We start from the raw sequence: 17,500 nt of genomic DNA, 5'->3' as shown, positions 1-17,500 counted from the left end.
AATGATGCCACAATATGAAGACAAGATGATCAATTTCAACAATTGGCTTAAGTATTGGTGTCATTCAAAGGGGATCCAATACCTGTCAGCCTGGGATGACATGCTCGACAAGCCACGATGCTTTGCTAGGGACAGCTTGCACCTGTCACCCCTGGGCTTTCGGATATTGGCAAAGGCTCTTGCTACCCCCATAGTGCCTTTTTTAGGCAAGGCTCAAAAGACAAACCCACCTCCATAGGTATCACAAGGGATAAGAAACTAAGAGTAATGCTACTCAATGCCAGAAGTCTAAACCTCAAGATGCATGCACTCGAAACTCTCCTTAGCATGGAGAACATCGATATCTGTGCAGAAACACAAACTTGGTTCAAGGCTCCCGAGAGCACCCCAGCACTACCAGGTTATACCTCATACCATGCTTTTCGGCCCCAAAACTTGGACCGAACCACAAAAGGAGGGGGAGTATCAATATTCATCAAAGATACCCACACCTCCAGGTTGGTGGCACAGCACGAAGCATCAGAGACTATCCATGTGCAACTAACAGTGGGTAAAACTGCCTTCCAGTTTATAGCCTGCTACAGACCACCCTCCCAAACCCAGGAACCCCACTCGGCCTTCCTGAGAACAATGGAAAATATGAAGGTCTCTCCAAACACCATTATATTGGGCGACTTCAACTAACCAAACATAGACTGGGAGCATTACTCTAGCTCCAACACCCTAGCCCAAAGGTTCCTAGAATTTATAAACTCAAATGCTATGGAACAACTTGTTACCACTCCCACAAGAGGGGAAACATACTGGACCTGATCATCACCAACATGGGGACTCTATGCTCCAGACCAGAAGTGTATCCCTCACTGGTAAGATCAGACCATAAACTAATCTCACTGGATATCCACATCCCGACCCCACCCCCTGCCCAGAAAACCACAGTGAAAAACTTCTCTAAAGCAAATTTCACACTCCTCAAAACCGAGGTGGAATCCTTCAAAGTCCCCGGGCCTGTGGAAAATACGTCCCAGACCACAGAATCCTTTATAAACGCATTCTATGAACACCTTCAGGAATGCATGGATCATGCAATCCCAGATAAAACCAAGACCCAATCCTCCAAAGGCAGACGTCCTGTCTGGTGGACCCCAGCCATAAACAAACTATACAATAGAAGGAGGAAGCTACTACATGAAAGAGCAAAATCCCAAAAAGGGAAGGCATCTCTGATCAGTATTAGCAAAAAACTACGGGCACTCATAAAATCGTCTAAGGTCAGCTTCGAGAGAAAAACTGCACAGGACACTATGGATAATCACAAGGCTTTCTTTAGTTATGTTAGGAACCTGGGTGGGAATTCCCAGATATGCTCAGAATTAGTCCAAAATGACAAAAAATACACCGAACCCACAGACATTGCCAACATTCTAGCTGACAGGTTCAGCGCAAACTTCTCCCCCCTCTCCCCACCAAAAGGGCAAATATCTATCCCAGCAGAGTGCTGCCCCCCTGACATCTCAGATGCTCAGGTAAGAGCCACCCTCTCCAAAGCAAAAACACAGCATCAATGGGACCAGACGGTGTCCCGGGCTGCATCCTACATGAACTCCAAGAAGAGCTAAACCCAAACATAAAACTACTGTTCAATCTCAGCCTTACTACAGGATATGTACCCAAAGAGTGGCGTACAGCAACAGTGGTCCCTCTCCACAAAGGTGGTGCCTCAACGGATCCTGGAAACTATCGCCCCATAAGCCTGACTAGCTTGGTCTGCAAAGCTATGGAAAGGATCATCATGGACCTCATAAATAAAGATATTGGGGACCTACAGACACTGGATCCTACCCAGTTCGGCTTTGTTAAGGGCAGATCCTGCCTCTTAAACCTGGTCAATTTCTTTGAAACCATCACCAAGGCCATTGTGAGGGAAGGTGGTCCACACAGCCTACCTGGACCTCACAAAGCCTTGATACAATACCCCACTCGGGCATTATAGATAAGCTCATCAGCTTAAATATAAACCCCTATGTCACTAGATGGGTTGCAAACTGGCTCAAGGACAGAACCCACATGGTTAGAATTGCTGAAGCCATGTCAGACTCCAAACCAGTTACAAGTGGCGTCCCACAAGGCTCAGTCCTGGGACCTCTCTTGTTCGGTATATATTTCTCGGAGGTACAGGCCAACACGGAAGGACTGTGGCTGACCAAGTTCGCAGATGACTGTAAACTGGGTGCCATAATCGACTCTCCAGCCAACACAAGCATCCTCCAAAAGGGCCTCATAGAAACAGACAACTGGTGCCAGAGCCATGGCCTCAAGTTAAACGCCAAAAAGAGTATAGTCATCCCCTTTGGCAAAAACAAAGTGCCCACAAATTACCACATAGGTGGTAATCCATTAAGTACAGAAGAAGTAATTAGGGACCTGGGGACCCAAGTTGATAGCAATCTCTCATTTGACAACCACGTGGCCAAAGTGGTTAGAAAGACATTTTATATAGTCCACCTAATCATGAAGGGATTCACATCTAGATCAGGGGAGGTCATTGTGCCTCTTTACTCATCCCTCATCAGGCCCATAATTGAGTACAATGCCCCTTTTGGGATGTACCTTACCAGACACCTGCAGCAACTGGAAAGACCCCAAAAGTACCTCACCAAGAGGATCAAAGGGCTCAAACAGATGCCATATGCTGCCTGGTTAAAGAAACTCCAGCTCTACTCAGTGGCATACCGCCTGCTCAGAGGCGATCTGTGCCTGACGTATAAAGCAATGTCCAACCCGGAATTAATGGACATGCTGCACATCAGAAAATCCAAATCCCATCGAGCCACGCGCTCGAGAGACTTGAACCTCAGCACTGAAATAAATAGGACATGCTGGAGGGACAGATTCATAACCCAGAGGCTCCCTTCACTCTGGAATAAAATCCCAGTCCAGGTTAGGCAGAGTCCCTCATTTACTCTCTTCAAGAGGAATCTTGATGAGTGGATGGGAGATCGTAGGTTTACCCCGGGTATCACTTCTGTGTCACTGTTAGACAGAGGCACAGTATACTAACGTTGAAAAAGGGCATAGCAAAATTAATTTAAAATGGGTGGCGAAAGCTAAACACACTCTGGCTAGGCTTATAAATGCCCTAGGGCAGATAGCCTAGTATGAACCTATGGCACCTATGTTACTGCACAATTTGTTCTGGTGTGCACATTCTCCATTTGTCTGGCCAGTGGTTCCCCTTCCCTTTATATGTGTCTCTTTGTCCTTCTGTAGTCCAGTCACAGGCTTTGGCCACAGCGGCTACTGTTATGTATTCGTAATTCTGATGTGTGCGGGGTACATGGTGTTGTATCACACACAACGTTGTGGACTTCACACCTCTGAGTGCACCTATTTAGCAGGTTGTCCTTCATTGGGACCACTCCATTTGCTGTGGTCCTCAGACTGTTTGTGTTGCTATATATTATTATGAGGCTACATGTGGGCCTAGCTGTCATACCATCACAGACTGACATCTGGACAGGCCCACATATGCTTGTCCTAACATTGCATTTGCCTGCCAACTATTTGCAAAACAAGAAAGGGTCATGTCAAAATAGCAATGGCAGACAGTGGAGAAGCAGACCTCATACCCATAAGAGCAAACAAGCAATTACCAAACTGGTCTTCCAACTGTCTGTGTTTGGCAGAATATTATTAACACCCTGTCTCCATGTGTGGGCCTTTGTCTGACTGTCATACCACGCATATACATAGCTCATTGACCCCTGTATATTGTGGACATGCAACAAGTTATCATGTTGATAGGGACAGCCCTGGCAATGTGTGCTCTGCTGCTATTTCTCTACAAACATATATGTTACTGCATTTCTATGAAAATATGGGTGTGGGGGGCACACCTGTCAAGTGTATACATTTGCACAGACTGTGCTGATATTTGCTTTACAATTTGGTTCCATTTAGCATAGTATGGTGCCCTGTCTTGGAGAATAGAGGCATATCACTAAAGACCACAAATCAAATTGTAATGACATACATTTGAGTTTCAAACTTCTTACCCTTCACAGCCTTCCTGCAACAGCAAGACCTGCTGTGCTATCACTGTGTAAGTCTTTAGAGATGTATTTCATCATTGTTGCCATTTGTGGGCCTTTGCCAAACATTTATTTATGGTTTTCTATGGCTGACTTGCTGGCTGAGGCTGAGGAGTGAGTATGGGACCCCCACACTGACATCCATGCCTGTGACCTATGACCCCCAGTTAGTTGCCCCCCCCCACCACATATAATATACTGCAGTGAGATTTTTCACCTTGGGTACTACTGCATAGTGTGGGGAAGCCAGTACTGGGCAAACATTTCCTGGTGTCCAACATAGCTGTCAGTTGTCTGCTGCTATCCCAGTAGGACACCCCCATTTCCTTGCATGCATGCAGTGATATCATAGATATGCTACCAGAACATACTACTCCATTCATATATTGTTAAGAAGACTGACTTACCTTGTGCCTGAGCAGTTGTGAGGACGGTGCTTGAGGACTGCCTATGTCAGATGCACGGAGTACACTGCCTATACATGGTAAGGTACAGGTAGTGTGATTTGTGTGGCATCCATTTTACTGTGTGTGCAAGTCAGAGAGAGGTGTCAGTCCCTGGGTTCCTACAGTTTCAGTGTATGTGCTAGGAATTGCCTCTTTGCCAAGGCCAGGGCATACTGGGCACACGTCTGTCTGCCTGCCTACAGAAGCTGGCTCAGGGGGTTCCTCCTCCGGGTCCCTCTGTGCCTGTGGGGACCTTGGCAATGGTGGGGGGCTGTGTGGCCCTTCCCCCTGCTGTTCCTGTCGCAGCTGTTTCCACAGGATCATATTGTGTAACATGGCACATACTATGAACATTTGTGCACATGTGGCCGGAGAGTACTGCAGGGCTCCACCAGATATGTCAAGGCAGTGGAACCATGACTTGAGCTTCCCAAACACACTCTTTAATGATTCTGGTTTGTGTGTGTGCCAAATTATGGCGTTCTTGAGTAGGTGTGTTTGCATTTCTGATGGGTGTCATCATCCACGGCTCCAGTGCATAGCCAGCATCCCCCACCAGATGGCCATACAGGATGTCCTCCCTGGCAACTCCCTGGTACAGCTGTGAGGAATGCCAGATGTGGGAGTTGTGATAGCTTCCAGGGCTTCCAGCACACACATTAATGATAATGCCCTGGGCATTGCACACAATCTGGCAGTTGATGGAGTGAAAGCTCTTGCGGTTTACGTAGACCCTACCCTGTTCACCGGGTGGTACTTTGATGGGGATGTGCGTGCAGTCTATGGCACCCAGTACCTCCGGATAGTCTGCCACATGGTGGAAAAGGCGCATATTGCTGGTCCTCTCCTTACGGGTGCTGGGGAAGTAAATGTGCTCACCAGCATGTGGTAGCATGGCATCCAGGAACTGGTGGAGTACCCTGGATGCAGATGCCTGTGAGACCCCCATGAGGTCCCCAGTAGATCTTTGGAAAGTACCTGTAGCTAGTATTCTTAAGGCTACACATACCTTGGTATCCACTGGGATGGGTTCCCTTCTGTTGGTTTTGGGTCTGATGTGAGGCTGGCACAGCTTGATGAGCTGCTGAAGTATGTCCCTGTCCACCCTGTAGCACTCTAGTATCTCCAGATCATGTAGCCCCTGGTGAGTTATCCTGGGTCTGAACACTCTACTCCTCCTCCTCAGTCTGAGGTGATTGTCAGCATTATCCTCCTCACTGCCCTCAACTTCTAACACATACTGCTGTATCAAAGAGACAGCAGCCCCTAACATTTTGTCAGTCAAAATTCCCTTGAATGTGTAGACTAATGTTGCAGAGTTTGTGAGAAAAAACAGACTGAAAGGTGTTTGCATAGTTTATACTGGTGTGCTGCAGATGCTGCCTGTATGATTGGCTAACTATGACACATTCCATCTGCCAGCTATATTATTTGTACTTGATTGCTTTTATTCTGCTATTTCCCATTTTATTTTTTTCCCTTCCCATTTCCGTCCCTTTTAAGTCCCGCGGTGAGCCTCGCAAACCCCCTGCCCAAATGTAAACAGTTCTGCTATTTCTGTTTTTTTTTTTTTTTTTTTTTTTTTAAGAGCTGGTGAGTGCAGCTCAAACCCATTTAGCCAAAATAAACCCTTTTAAGCAGAAATGGCCTTCCCCTGGATGCGAACACGCTCCTCATTATATGGAATAAGTAAATACAGCCTCAGACACACCTCCTTGCTTAGCTGTGCTTAGCTAAGCTTAAATGGAAGCCATGGAGCTACAATGTGCTTACACCAAGCATGACATACCCCCTTTTCATGTCAGCTGCTTCTCCTGCTTACACCACTGCCTTATAGCTCCTACACAGTTAGGTGCATCCAGACAAAGGTCTCCCATTTTGCTATTCAGTAAGTTTTACTCATTTGCATACCCCAATGCCTTAGTCCCTTGTTACACCACTACACCAGAGTCCTTCTCCTTAGCAACCAGATATACCTGTTATTGTTTTGATTCTGCATGCTACCCACTATAATGGCAAAATGCAGATTTCACTTAAAATTGTCTTTTCACATTTTTCTTTTGTATTTTCTGCACAATCTCATTTGTGCACCGCTGTGCTACGCTTAAACGGCTGAAATTGCCCCCCCCCCCAAAAAAAAACTTTTATTTTCATACTTTTGCAACTGTTTTCCATGCCAATGGCCATATTTTTGGCCATTGCCATGGCTAGTAGTCATAATACATGCTTTACTTTGAGCTGTCATGCCCCTGTTTTTATTTTTGCAGAAATGTAGCCGGTTAGTAACTGAATACATTTCTGCAATGGACACTGTTCTGGCACGGATGCCTGCCTGCTTACTGAATCAGTAATTCACCTCATTTGCATGGTTTTCACCAGCAAATGCGGTAATTAGCATTATTCAGTGATGTCCATGCCAGAATATTGCTGGCAGGTTCATGCACGCTCCCAGCCTTGTTTACTGAATCGCTCTGCGGCAATATTTCGTGCAGGAGCTGCTACACTACTCTGGCATGAGAAAAATGCTTTATTGAATCGCAGGGAGAATCTGGTTAGCTGCACCATTTTTTCCAGTTGTTAAGGGGAACGATATCAAGGAACGGCTCCAGGCACTGGATGAGCCAGCTACATCTCTGCCTGTGCCACTTGTACCACACCATCATATAACAAAGGTTATGATGCAAATCTCCCTTCTCAACTATCTGTGAAACAAGCAAGCACAGTACTTCAAAGTATAATAATGCATGGCTACAACACTTGAAAGCGGATAGATATTATTACACAGGACCAACAGTGTGGTGATTTGTTATAAAGCTGTTAAATCCCTAACACTGCACCTGCTCATTAGACCTGCTACAACTTGAACAGCAGAGAAGTTAAACACAGCACTTCATGATGTATGCCATCTTGACTTGTAAAATAAACATGAGTTTACATGTCAGGTTTACACAAATTACTTACCTTTTCAGATTTACTTGGACGCAACTGCATGTCTCTCCAGTCACTTTCTGACTGTCTAGATGGTTTTTCATCATCCTACATTTCATACAAATATTAAAAGTTACAATTAAAAGTCTATAAAGGTACAGCTAAATCAGAACTTAAAATCAGTATGCAAAATACTCAGATTACTTTTTATACTATATTTCACTGCAAGGTATGGTTCAGGTAATTAAATTACAATTTACAGTGCAAAATAATTTTTCCACATTTCAATATTGATTCAATATATTCTGTTCTGCATTTCCTCCCATTTATTCCTTGGTTCTTTCTCTGTTCTCATATTCCACATATACTTTAAATAATCCATGCAAGGGAAATTATCAGTGCTTTAGCACTGTCAACCAGACAGCCAGGACTCTGTGACAAAATGCAGGTGGATGGGTTAAGACCAAACTTTATACTGGAGAAGGCAAGCGTTTCAAAGCACATTAAGTAGCACAGTTTGCAGATACCTTGGAGCAGGTAGCACATTAAAAATAGACAAAATATAGAATATTAAAAGACATAAATCCACCTGAAATGACAGGTCTTATAAAAAATCGTTAAGCCAACAAGGCATTAAAGAAAAAAGCCCCCACAAGGTAACTCCATTCTGGTAATAAATTTCTACTAATCACTACTAAATCAAATAACTGGGGGATTCACTATACTCCCATTACAGCTCCAAACTCTGGAACACCATCCCTACACAAGTAAAAATGATTAACAAATTCCCAAACTATAGAATGCAGCTCAAACAATGCCATACCCAGTCCTGTTCGTGCTCATGTTCATCACCAGGTTGAAAACTCTATGGAGAGCAAAAGTTGTTATTACTTATCATTAACTTGTTGCCCTCCTCTACTTGAATCATTACACCCCTAACACATTTCCCTCCTGCACGTGTCATTACACCCTTAACACATTTCCCTCCTGCATGTGTCATTACACCCTTAACAAATTTCCCTCCTGCATTTGAATTAATACATCCCCTTTCACCCCCCTCCTTAAAAAACACTTCCCATCTTGTTCTTTTTCTGTCTCCATCCACCGCTCTACCCCTATCATGCATCCCCAGTATGCCTCAGTTATAAAACTTCTGGAAACACCAGTTTGAAACTGGCAGTCTAAACAGAACTAATCCTATACCATGCTCTCTCAGCCATATGCAAGTACCACTTTCCTCCTGTATACACTAATATCTTCCCTCCCTTCCTGCATAATTCTATAACTTACATCATTATATCTCCTGAAAGTTTTACAAAACTATGCGATACTAAAATCTCCCTTCCTACATAATTTTATAACTTACTTCATTACGTATCTTGAACTCCTTGCAAACTTTTCTTTACTGAAATGTAAAAACATTAAACTTTAACAACAATGCTCTCCCTTCTGCAGTATCGACACATTTACTTCCTGGAAGATTTTGTAACTGAAACAACTGTATAGATTTACAATTATTGATGTAAATACTTTAGTACATATAAAACTGTCTTTTAATTATGTTTGTTTTTTCATGAGAAATATAACTGTTTTTTTTTTCTCAGAAATGCTTGAAATTCACATGCTAATATGGCATACTATGATGGAGCTTTTCTCTCCGGGCCTCTGGTGAAAATTGGTTCTGCACAGTTGGACTTTCCCAGTCAACAAAGACAAATAAATAAATAAATACATACAATTTAACAAAATCTATAATGTAACAACACAAAAATACAATAAACAGACCAAAGCCTTTTTATTTAAATTTTAGATGAAACTATCCCTTTAGTAAAGAAGAAAACAAAACCCATTGTCTGTGAGAGAAAACACAACTATTAATTTAACAAACCATACATTTAAATCACAAGACTTGTCATGAACTGATTAAAACTCAGAAAATAAAGAGACTTCATTTACATTCTGAGAATGCTTTGCAATGTAAAACATGAAAAGAATGCATATAAGAATTCCTAATGGAAAATGAGTACAATGCAGTTTAGCAGACTGTTACTGTGAAATGAAAGTAAAAGCCTAATTGTTTCTGATGAAGTTCACGAGATTAAAGTGGATGAAAGCGCTAATTTCATTCGTGGTTTCTTGGCTTGGCTCCTTTTGTTTTTTTCAGTAAAAGCCTGCATTCTGTACATTTATAAAAGAGATAGTATCTAAATCACCCTTTACAGTTCTAGATAAAACTCTCATGAAATTATACTTGGACCCCAGGTGGATATTGTGTCTAAAATCGCCATTCCTTCCTTAAGGATTTACATACAACTCAGCAGTGAATCTGGACGGGACTTTTGCCATGGTCAGTTAAATTACTTTTTTGGTGGTGGCATCTTTCTAGCAATGGAAAAGTTTACTTTTCTACAGAAGTATGTATGATTTTTTTTTACTTCCAGTGCAACACTGGATCATTAAAAATGAAAACACTTTAATGAAAATTTGTTGCCTGCACATTCTAATGACCATGAAGGCCTTTGGGAGGGTCCTCACTAATAAAGGGTTGCACCGTTGAAGTAGGTCAACATTTGCTAGCAAAGTTTTTTGGACAATATATTTGGATGGTCAGCTATAAACTCTACAAATAGATCCAAAGGTAAAGGAACAGCTGTCTTGTGAGTAAAATTAATATATACATATTATGATGTTTGTGTATGCACACACACACACACACACACACACACACACACACACACACACACACACACACACACACACACACACACACACACACACACACACATTTGTTGTGCCTCATAGCTCATGAAATTTCCAGCTACACCAAAATGGTAATTCTAAAAGCCAAAACATGGGTTATGCTTTTTGTTTCTTTCACAAAACACCATAAACTAATAGTTTCAGATTACCTAACATAGAGACAGCCCTGAAGAATAAGCCCGTACTGAAAGGATATGCTTCCTTTGATGGTGAGTGTCAAAAAACTGCCTATGTATAAAAGATGCTGTAATTGATTTTAATGGAAAGCATTCCATCATTCTCACCACTACATGAGCATATGATGTCTTGTCTGGCTGGACTATTACTCTGACCTTGACAAGTGATGACAAATTAATATATTAGACAAATGCATTTTAAATAACCCAAAATAAAATGCAGGTATGAAATAAACAGGTTGCACACAGAAAAAAAACCTACTAAACGCTGGTATTATATATGTAGCTGGAATGCCCCCTTGCAATTACAGTAGCTGCTGCCATCAGTGATTTCAGTGAAGGCACATTGGCAATGTGTACCCAATCTTTATTCAATTCTTGAAATCTGGAGGCAATACAGAGATATGCCTGTCAAGGAAATAATGGGCTGCCATTTGAAATGTAGGGGCTCATAATATAGAGTCCTGACAAGCCTGAAAAGGGGGCAGAAATGTAGATGAAGAGCAAATACTGATCATGAATCATTCTTCTCCTTTAAATTTGTTTTTTGCAGGGGGCCAATCTCCCTGTACCCCCCCCCCCCATGTGGGGTGGCAAGTCCCACCCCCCCAAACTTATATACACACACACACACACACACACACACATATATATATATATATATATATATATATATATATATATATATATATATATATACATATCAACTCAGACATTGCCATATGTTGGGGAGAACAGAATATTCTGGCAATTTCAGACTTAGTATACGTAAGTCTGGGTATTCTGGCCATTACAGCACTCATGAGGCTGCTTCCCACTATTTCAAATGGAATGGTTGCCAAACAATGCTAACAGAAATGTGACAGATTCAGCCTTTAAGAAAGTAAAAGGTCTGGTAAATTCTACCTGCAGTCTATGAAATACCGTTTCTAAATGAAACAAGCAAACAGAATACAGAACTGTTGAGTAAAATCCTCTTGAATATCTATGTTTATGGAAGTACACGCCAGACCTGTCTTCTTTCAAGAGTTTATCATTTAACAAGTCATACGCAGAGCCACTTTCTAGCAACAGAAAGGCAAATACTGTATAGGTAAATCTAGTTTATTTAATTTCTTTAGTTATAAGAAGGCACATGAGGCCACAAAGGTCCACTTTTTGCCTCAACTTGGTTACAAGGCATTGCAAAATAATTCTATAGAAATTCTTAGAGAAATGTCAAACAACACATGATAATGTGCATAAAGTGAGTGTAATTATACATACCATAGGGTGCTGCTAACAAAGAGATGCAATCTTTGTACATTTCCGCAACTGGGTATGAATGTTTGAAAAGTAAAATGTGTTATTAGCAGCATCACCATGATGCCACTTGTAACCAGTGCTTTTATATGCTAACTGAGAATGGAGGTACTGACTAGAAACTGCATCATTCTGAATATGGCTACATAAATTGTGGGGTTTATATGCAGAATTTGATTTGGATAGATAGTTGCTATGTCTGTTCATTGGAGGCTTTATTCCTTGTCCCTTGCATGTACATTTGACTTGTTTAATTTGTGAGCTTTTAATATTTTGAATGAAGGCAAAGTTGTGCTTTTTCCTCTAATTTTGGCCCCCATGCAAAGGCCCACCAGCTGACATCACAATGGTGCATCTCCTTGATCTCAGACATATAGAGTCAATCCTAAATCCTAGACCTGATAAAATATTTTTAGTTTTATGTGACAGGAGATTCAGGCAACCCAGCAGACCACTCAACTATCCCTATTTTGGAGGAATGTAACTATAGTCAGGCCGAATTTACTCATTTTTGGAGGTATAGTCCTATTTTCAGGTTTGATTTACCCTGAATCCCCTTTTTCACATTTTTTAAGCTGTCTAGTACACATAAAAAAAATTGCTAACTGACCAACATATTATTGGCAAAAATAATTAAAAAAACAAGGATGCACATGTTACATCTCCCTTTTTCAGAAATAAAAATAAATGGCCTTTTGTGGTAGAAGTTTACAATAAACGTCATTAAATCTGGAGATTTTACACTGTTTCTTTGATAATATGTTTACATTTTTCAATTGTTTTTGGCACTCACTGTTTTTAACTGGCTCCCTATTGAAATGTCAGTACTGGAAATGCCGAGTGTTGACACACGCAAAAAAAAAAGGTTAGTTTGCTTTTATTTTTTGTATTACTGTATTGCCTTTCTATATTTTGAATACTGTAGTTTGTTTTCTTTACCTTGTATTTTGCTTGCATTCTGTTTTAACAGCATATTAAAACTTCAAAAGAGACCACAGCTCTCTCTGTTCTGAGTCAGGCAGAATTTTTTCCCGACCTCCCACCCATTTAAGTTGTCTTGTTAAATACCACTGTCTTTCTAGTTGCCCGCCTCTTATGTTAATCTGACCATATATCTCATTTCTCTCTACTTTCACTGGCTTATGTGAGTAATCACAAAATCATCATTTTGAAATCCCACCCCTTCAATTATTTAAATTTATTGGCCATCCTACAGTATTTCATAGTACCAAAATACAAAAGTGACCACCCCTTTCAATCCATCTTGCTGTTTTAAAAATAGTAACTCTCCACTAAACCTTAACTTTTTAAACAGGTAAAACTCAAGTTACCTACTTTCACATCTAACTTCTCTAGTGCACACTGCAGAGTGCATTCTTTTCAATCTTACCTTTAAGCATCCCTGTGACTAGCACTTTCTCTAATACCTGCTGGAAAGCACTAGGAAGCCTTAAACTCATACAAACACTGAACTCTCCTTGTTAACAAGGAGAAATTAATAGTAGGCACTAAACAGCCTATAATTGCAAAGTACCTTGCTAAGGAAACAGCTCCTATACTTTACAAAGAAAAAAAAAAGCCCCAAACCAGGCATGTCCAAGGGTCAGCTTCCGGTGATTTCTCCTGTCCACCTGGTGAATCTGGGCATACTGGGGCAATGCAGCAATTGCCTCATGTACACAGACAACCCTCTCCTCCTACCACCCAACACTACAACCTGTGAGAGATGCACTTACATAGCCAAAATGGAAGCAAAGCTCTCTCCACCCAAGATTGTGCTAAACAGTCAAGAGGAGAAGGTTAACACCCACACTACACCTCAAGCAACACATAGCCCTTCTAAACCCGCACCACCAACACCCACATATAGCAACACTAAATCCACATATGCAGAGGCCCTTAACTGTAACCTGCCCAAGCAACAAAGACCTCTGAAGCTGAAACGCAAACAAGCACCAATCACAACCAATGTGTCACATAGTTCACAACACCAGTGTGCCACCCAGCAACAGCCCCTAAGGCAAGACAATGTACCTAACACTTTAGTCATAGGTGACTCTATAGTCCGGCACACTGATGTCCCTCTCACCAGGTTGAATAAGGAGAAAATTACAGTCAGCTGCCTGTCGGGTGCCAGGATCCGCCACATAACGCATGCACTCAAGTCACTCCACAACAAGTACAAATATGACTCTGTCATTGTCCATGTTGGAGTGAATGACTTGAGACGTACCTCCCTGGACTACATGAAAAGAGACATGGAAGAGCTCTCGGATCATGTGGCCCAGGCAGGTATGACCCTAGCCCTGAGTAGCATCCTGCCTTCGCCCAGAATGATACCACAATATAAGGATAAAATGATTGACTTCAACAATTGGCTAAGCTTATGGTGTCATTCAAAGGGGATCCAGTATCTGTCTGCCTGGGATGACATGATTGACAGACCACGATGCTTTGCCAGAGATGGTCTGCACCTGTCGCCCTGGGATTCAGGTTACTGGCTAAGGCTCTTGCCACCCCTATAGTGCCTTTTTAGGCAAACTTCAAAGGACAAAACCACCACTGTAACAGGTACAAGCATGCAAAATCTGAAGGTAATGCTACTCAATGCTAGAAGTCTAAACCTCAAAATGCACTCTCTCGAGGCACTCCTAAAAATGGAGAACATCGATATCTGTGCAGTAACTGAGACCTGGTTCAAGGCTCCAGAGAGCACCCCTGCAATACCAGGCTACAACTCTTACCACACTTTTCGGCCACCAAACCAGGACCGAAACACTAAAGGTGGAGGAGTGTCAATATTCACCAAGGATATTCACACCACCAGGCTAGTTGGCCAACACAATGTGTCTGAAATTCTCCAAGTGCAACTAACACTAGGTAAGACTGCAATCCAAATTGTAGCTTGCTACAGATCCCCACCATACCCCAAGATTCTCACTACACCTTTCTAAACATACTGGAAAATATTAAGATAGAACCAAACACCCTAATACTGGGTGATTTTAACTACCCTGCCATTAACTGGGAAAACTACTCATGTCCCAACAACTTTGCAGCGGTTCTTGGAATTCATAAATTCCAACGCCCTGGATCAACTAATCCATAGTCCCACCAGGGCTCCAATATCCTAGACCTGGTCATTACCAACATGGGAAATTAATGCTCCATACCTATGGTCACCCCTCGTTAGTCAGGTCTGACCATAAGCTAATCACCCTTAACATCCACATCCCACCCCACCCCCAGTAAAGAAACCACCATAAAAACTTCTCCAAAGCCAACTTCATGCTACTCAAGTCAGAAGTGACAAACTTCATGACACCCATGCATACGGAACTGAAAGTTCAACTGCTGAATCCTACACTAAGGCACTGTCTGAGCACATCCACTCATGCATGAATCGTGCCATCCCAAATAGAACCAAAATGCTCTCATCCAAAAAGGAAGCCAATCTGGTGGTCCCCTGCCATAAACAAACTTTACAACAAAAGGAAGAAACTTTTACAGAAAAGAGGAAAATCCCAGGATGCAAAAAACTCCCTTACTAGCCTCAGTAAGAAACTGAGATGCCTCATAAAATCCTCCAAAGCTAGTTACGAAAATAAAATTGCCAAAGATTCCAAAGACAACCACAAAGCATTCTATAACTATGTCAAGAATCCAAATGGCAATGCTCAGATCTGCTCTGAGCTAAAACAGAATGGCATTAAATATACTGATCCGAAGGATATTACCAATATCCTGGCAGATCGATTCAGTGCCAACTTCACCCCCTCTCACCCCTAAATGGCCCATCTCAATACCGGAAGATTGCCAAATTCCAGTAATAACGGCCACACAGGTACAAAACGCACTCTCTAAAGCCAAGAATACAGCATCCATGGGACCAGATGACATCCCGGGCTGTGTACTACATGAACTACAATATGAACTGGCACCTCACCTAAGTGTCATGTTTAATCATAGCCTCACCTCAGGTTTCGTGCCCACTGAGTGGCGCAGAGCTACAGTTATCCCAATCCACAAGGGGATCCACCTTGGATCCCGGAAGCTACCGTCCCATCAGTCTGACAAGCCTTATCTGCAAGGCCATGGAGCGTATTATCATGGAACTTATAAACAAAGACATTGGCAACCTTCAAACACTGGCCCCACCCAGTTTGGGTTTGTGAAGGGCCGATCTTGTCTCCTGAACCTGACTGACTTCTTTGAATCAGTCTCCAGAGCCATGGACAAGGGTAAGGTGGTCCACACAGCCTATCTAGACCTTGCCAAGGCCTTTGACACCATCCCCCACTCTGGAATCATAGATAAACTTACTAAGTTGGGCATTAATCCCTATATCACCCAATGGGTTGCTAAATGGCTTACTGATAGAACCCACACTGTAAAAGTAGCTGACTCCAAATCCAGCTCCAGACAAGTGACAAGTGGAGTACCTCAGGGTTCAGTCCTTGGGCCGCTCTTGTTTGGCATCTACTTCTCTGAAGTACAGGTCAACACTAAGGGACTCTGGCTAACAAAGTTTGCAGATGACTGCAAACTGGGAGCCATTATTGAATCCCCAAATGATGTGGATACTCTACAAAAGGGCCTTACAGAAACAGATGCTTGGTGCCAGAGCCATGGGCTCAAGCTCAATGCCAAGAAATGTATTGTTATCCCCTTTGGGAAAAACATGTATCCATGAATTACCATATAGGTGGCAGTACACTAAACACAGAAAGTGTGATAAGAGACTTAGGGACACAGGTGGACAGTGGTCTCACCTTCGATAACCACATCGCCACAACAGTCAGGAAATTCTTCTATGTGGCACACCTCATCATGAAGGGCTTTTCATCCAGAAAAAGAGGTCATTGTCCCACTGTACTCATCCCTCATTAGACCCATTATAGAATACAATGCCCCATTTGGTATGTACCTCTCAAGACATCTGCAACAACTGGAAAGGCCTCAGAAATACCTCACTAAAAGAATCACAGGCCTAAAGCAGATGCCCTACGCTGACCGCATTAAAAAACTCCAGCTATACTCTGTCGCATATCGTCTACTCAGAGGCGATCTCTGCTTAACATACAAGGCCATGTCAAACCCAGAGCTGTTGGACATGCTACACTTAAAGAAATCTCAATCCCTCAGAGCTACACGCTCCAGGGATCTAAACCTTGTCATCACAATAAACAAAACATGCTGGAGGGATAGGTTCCTGACCCAGAGACTCCCCAGACTCTGGAATAGATTGCCCATACATGTCAAGCAGAGTGCCTCTTTGGACCTCTTCAAGAGGAATCTTGACGATTGGATGGGAGAAAGGAAATTCACCCCAGGGATCACGTCAGTCGCCCTGCTTGACAGGGGTCCAGGAAAGTAAATAATGTGGGAAGAAATAGCCAGGGAATTGTTATGGCTGGGCTTGTATAGGCCCTAGGGCTGATAGCCTAGTACCAACCTATGAACCTATAAAAATGAAACTGCAGAAGAAAAGCGAATCTCAAACATCGCTCTTTTCCTTTAAACTTCTTTTTAACAGGGGCAACCCCTCCTCCCACACCCCTGATATGAGGAGTAAGCCCTCAATCCCACATATACCAACCCTGATGTTAGCATATGTCAGACAAAAGGGAATATTCTGGGAAATGGCCATGTTGGACTTGGCATATGTAAGTCCGTTTTTCGAACAGTCAGTCTCCATGTTTTGAGACTCCCTGTAATGGTTCATGATATTTCAAATGTTTATCTTTTTAAACATATATTTTTGAGTAGCATCCCACATTCCTACTGAAAGCAGGAA

At 42.4% G+C, this 17,500-nt stretch overlaps 1 protein-coding gene across 2 annotated transcripts in view; it reads right to left on the bottom strand.

Annotated features, from left to right (window-relative positions):
* LOC122799515 (TRIO and F-actin binding protein) overlaps positions 1–17,500 on the bottom strand; it is a 3,126,988-nt gene that overhangs the window by 2,213,532 nt on the left and 895,956 nt on the right. For both annotated transcript variants that reach the window (XM_044068636.1, XM_044068645.1), the window contains exon 10: positions 7,499–7,573. In XM_044068636.1, coding sequence (XP_043924571.1) covers positions 7,499–7,573 — 75 coding nt within the window. The remainder of the gene's footprint in view (positions 1–7,498; positions 7,574–17,500) is intronic.

The sequence above is a fragment of the Protopterus annectens genome, chromosome 1.part0 (genome assembly GCF_019279795.1).
Source record: "Protopterus annectens isolate FY-2018-M chromosome 1.part0, PAN1.0, whole genome shotgun sequence".
NCBI lineage: Eukaryota > Metazoa > Chordata > Ceratodontiformes > Protopteridae > Protopterus > Protopterus annectens.
The sequence above is the reverse complement of the archived record's forward strand: the minus strand, read 5'-3'. Positions and strand labels throughout refer to the sequence as shown.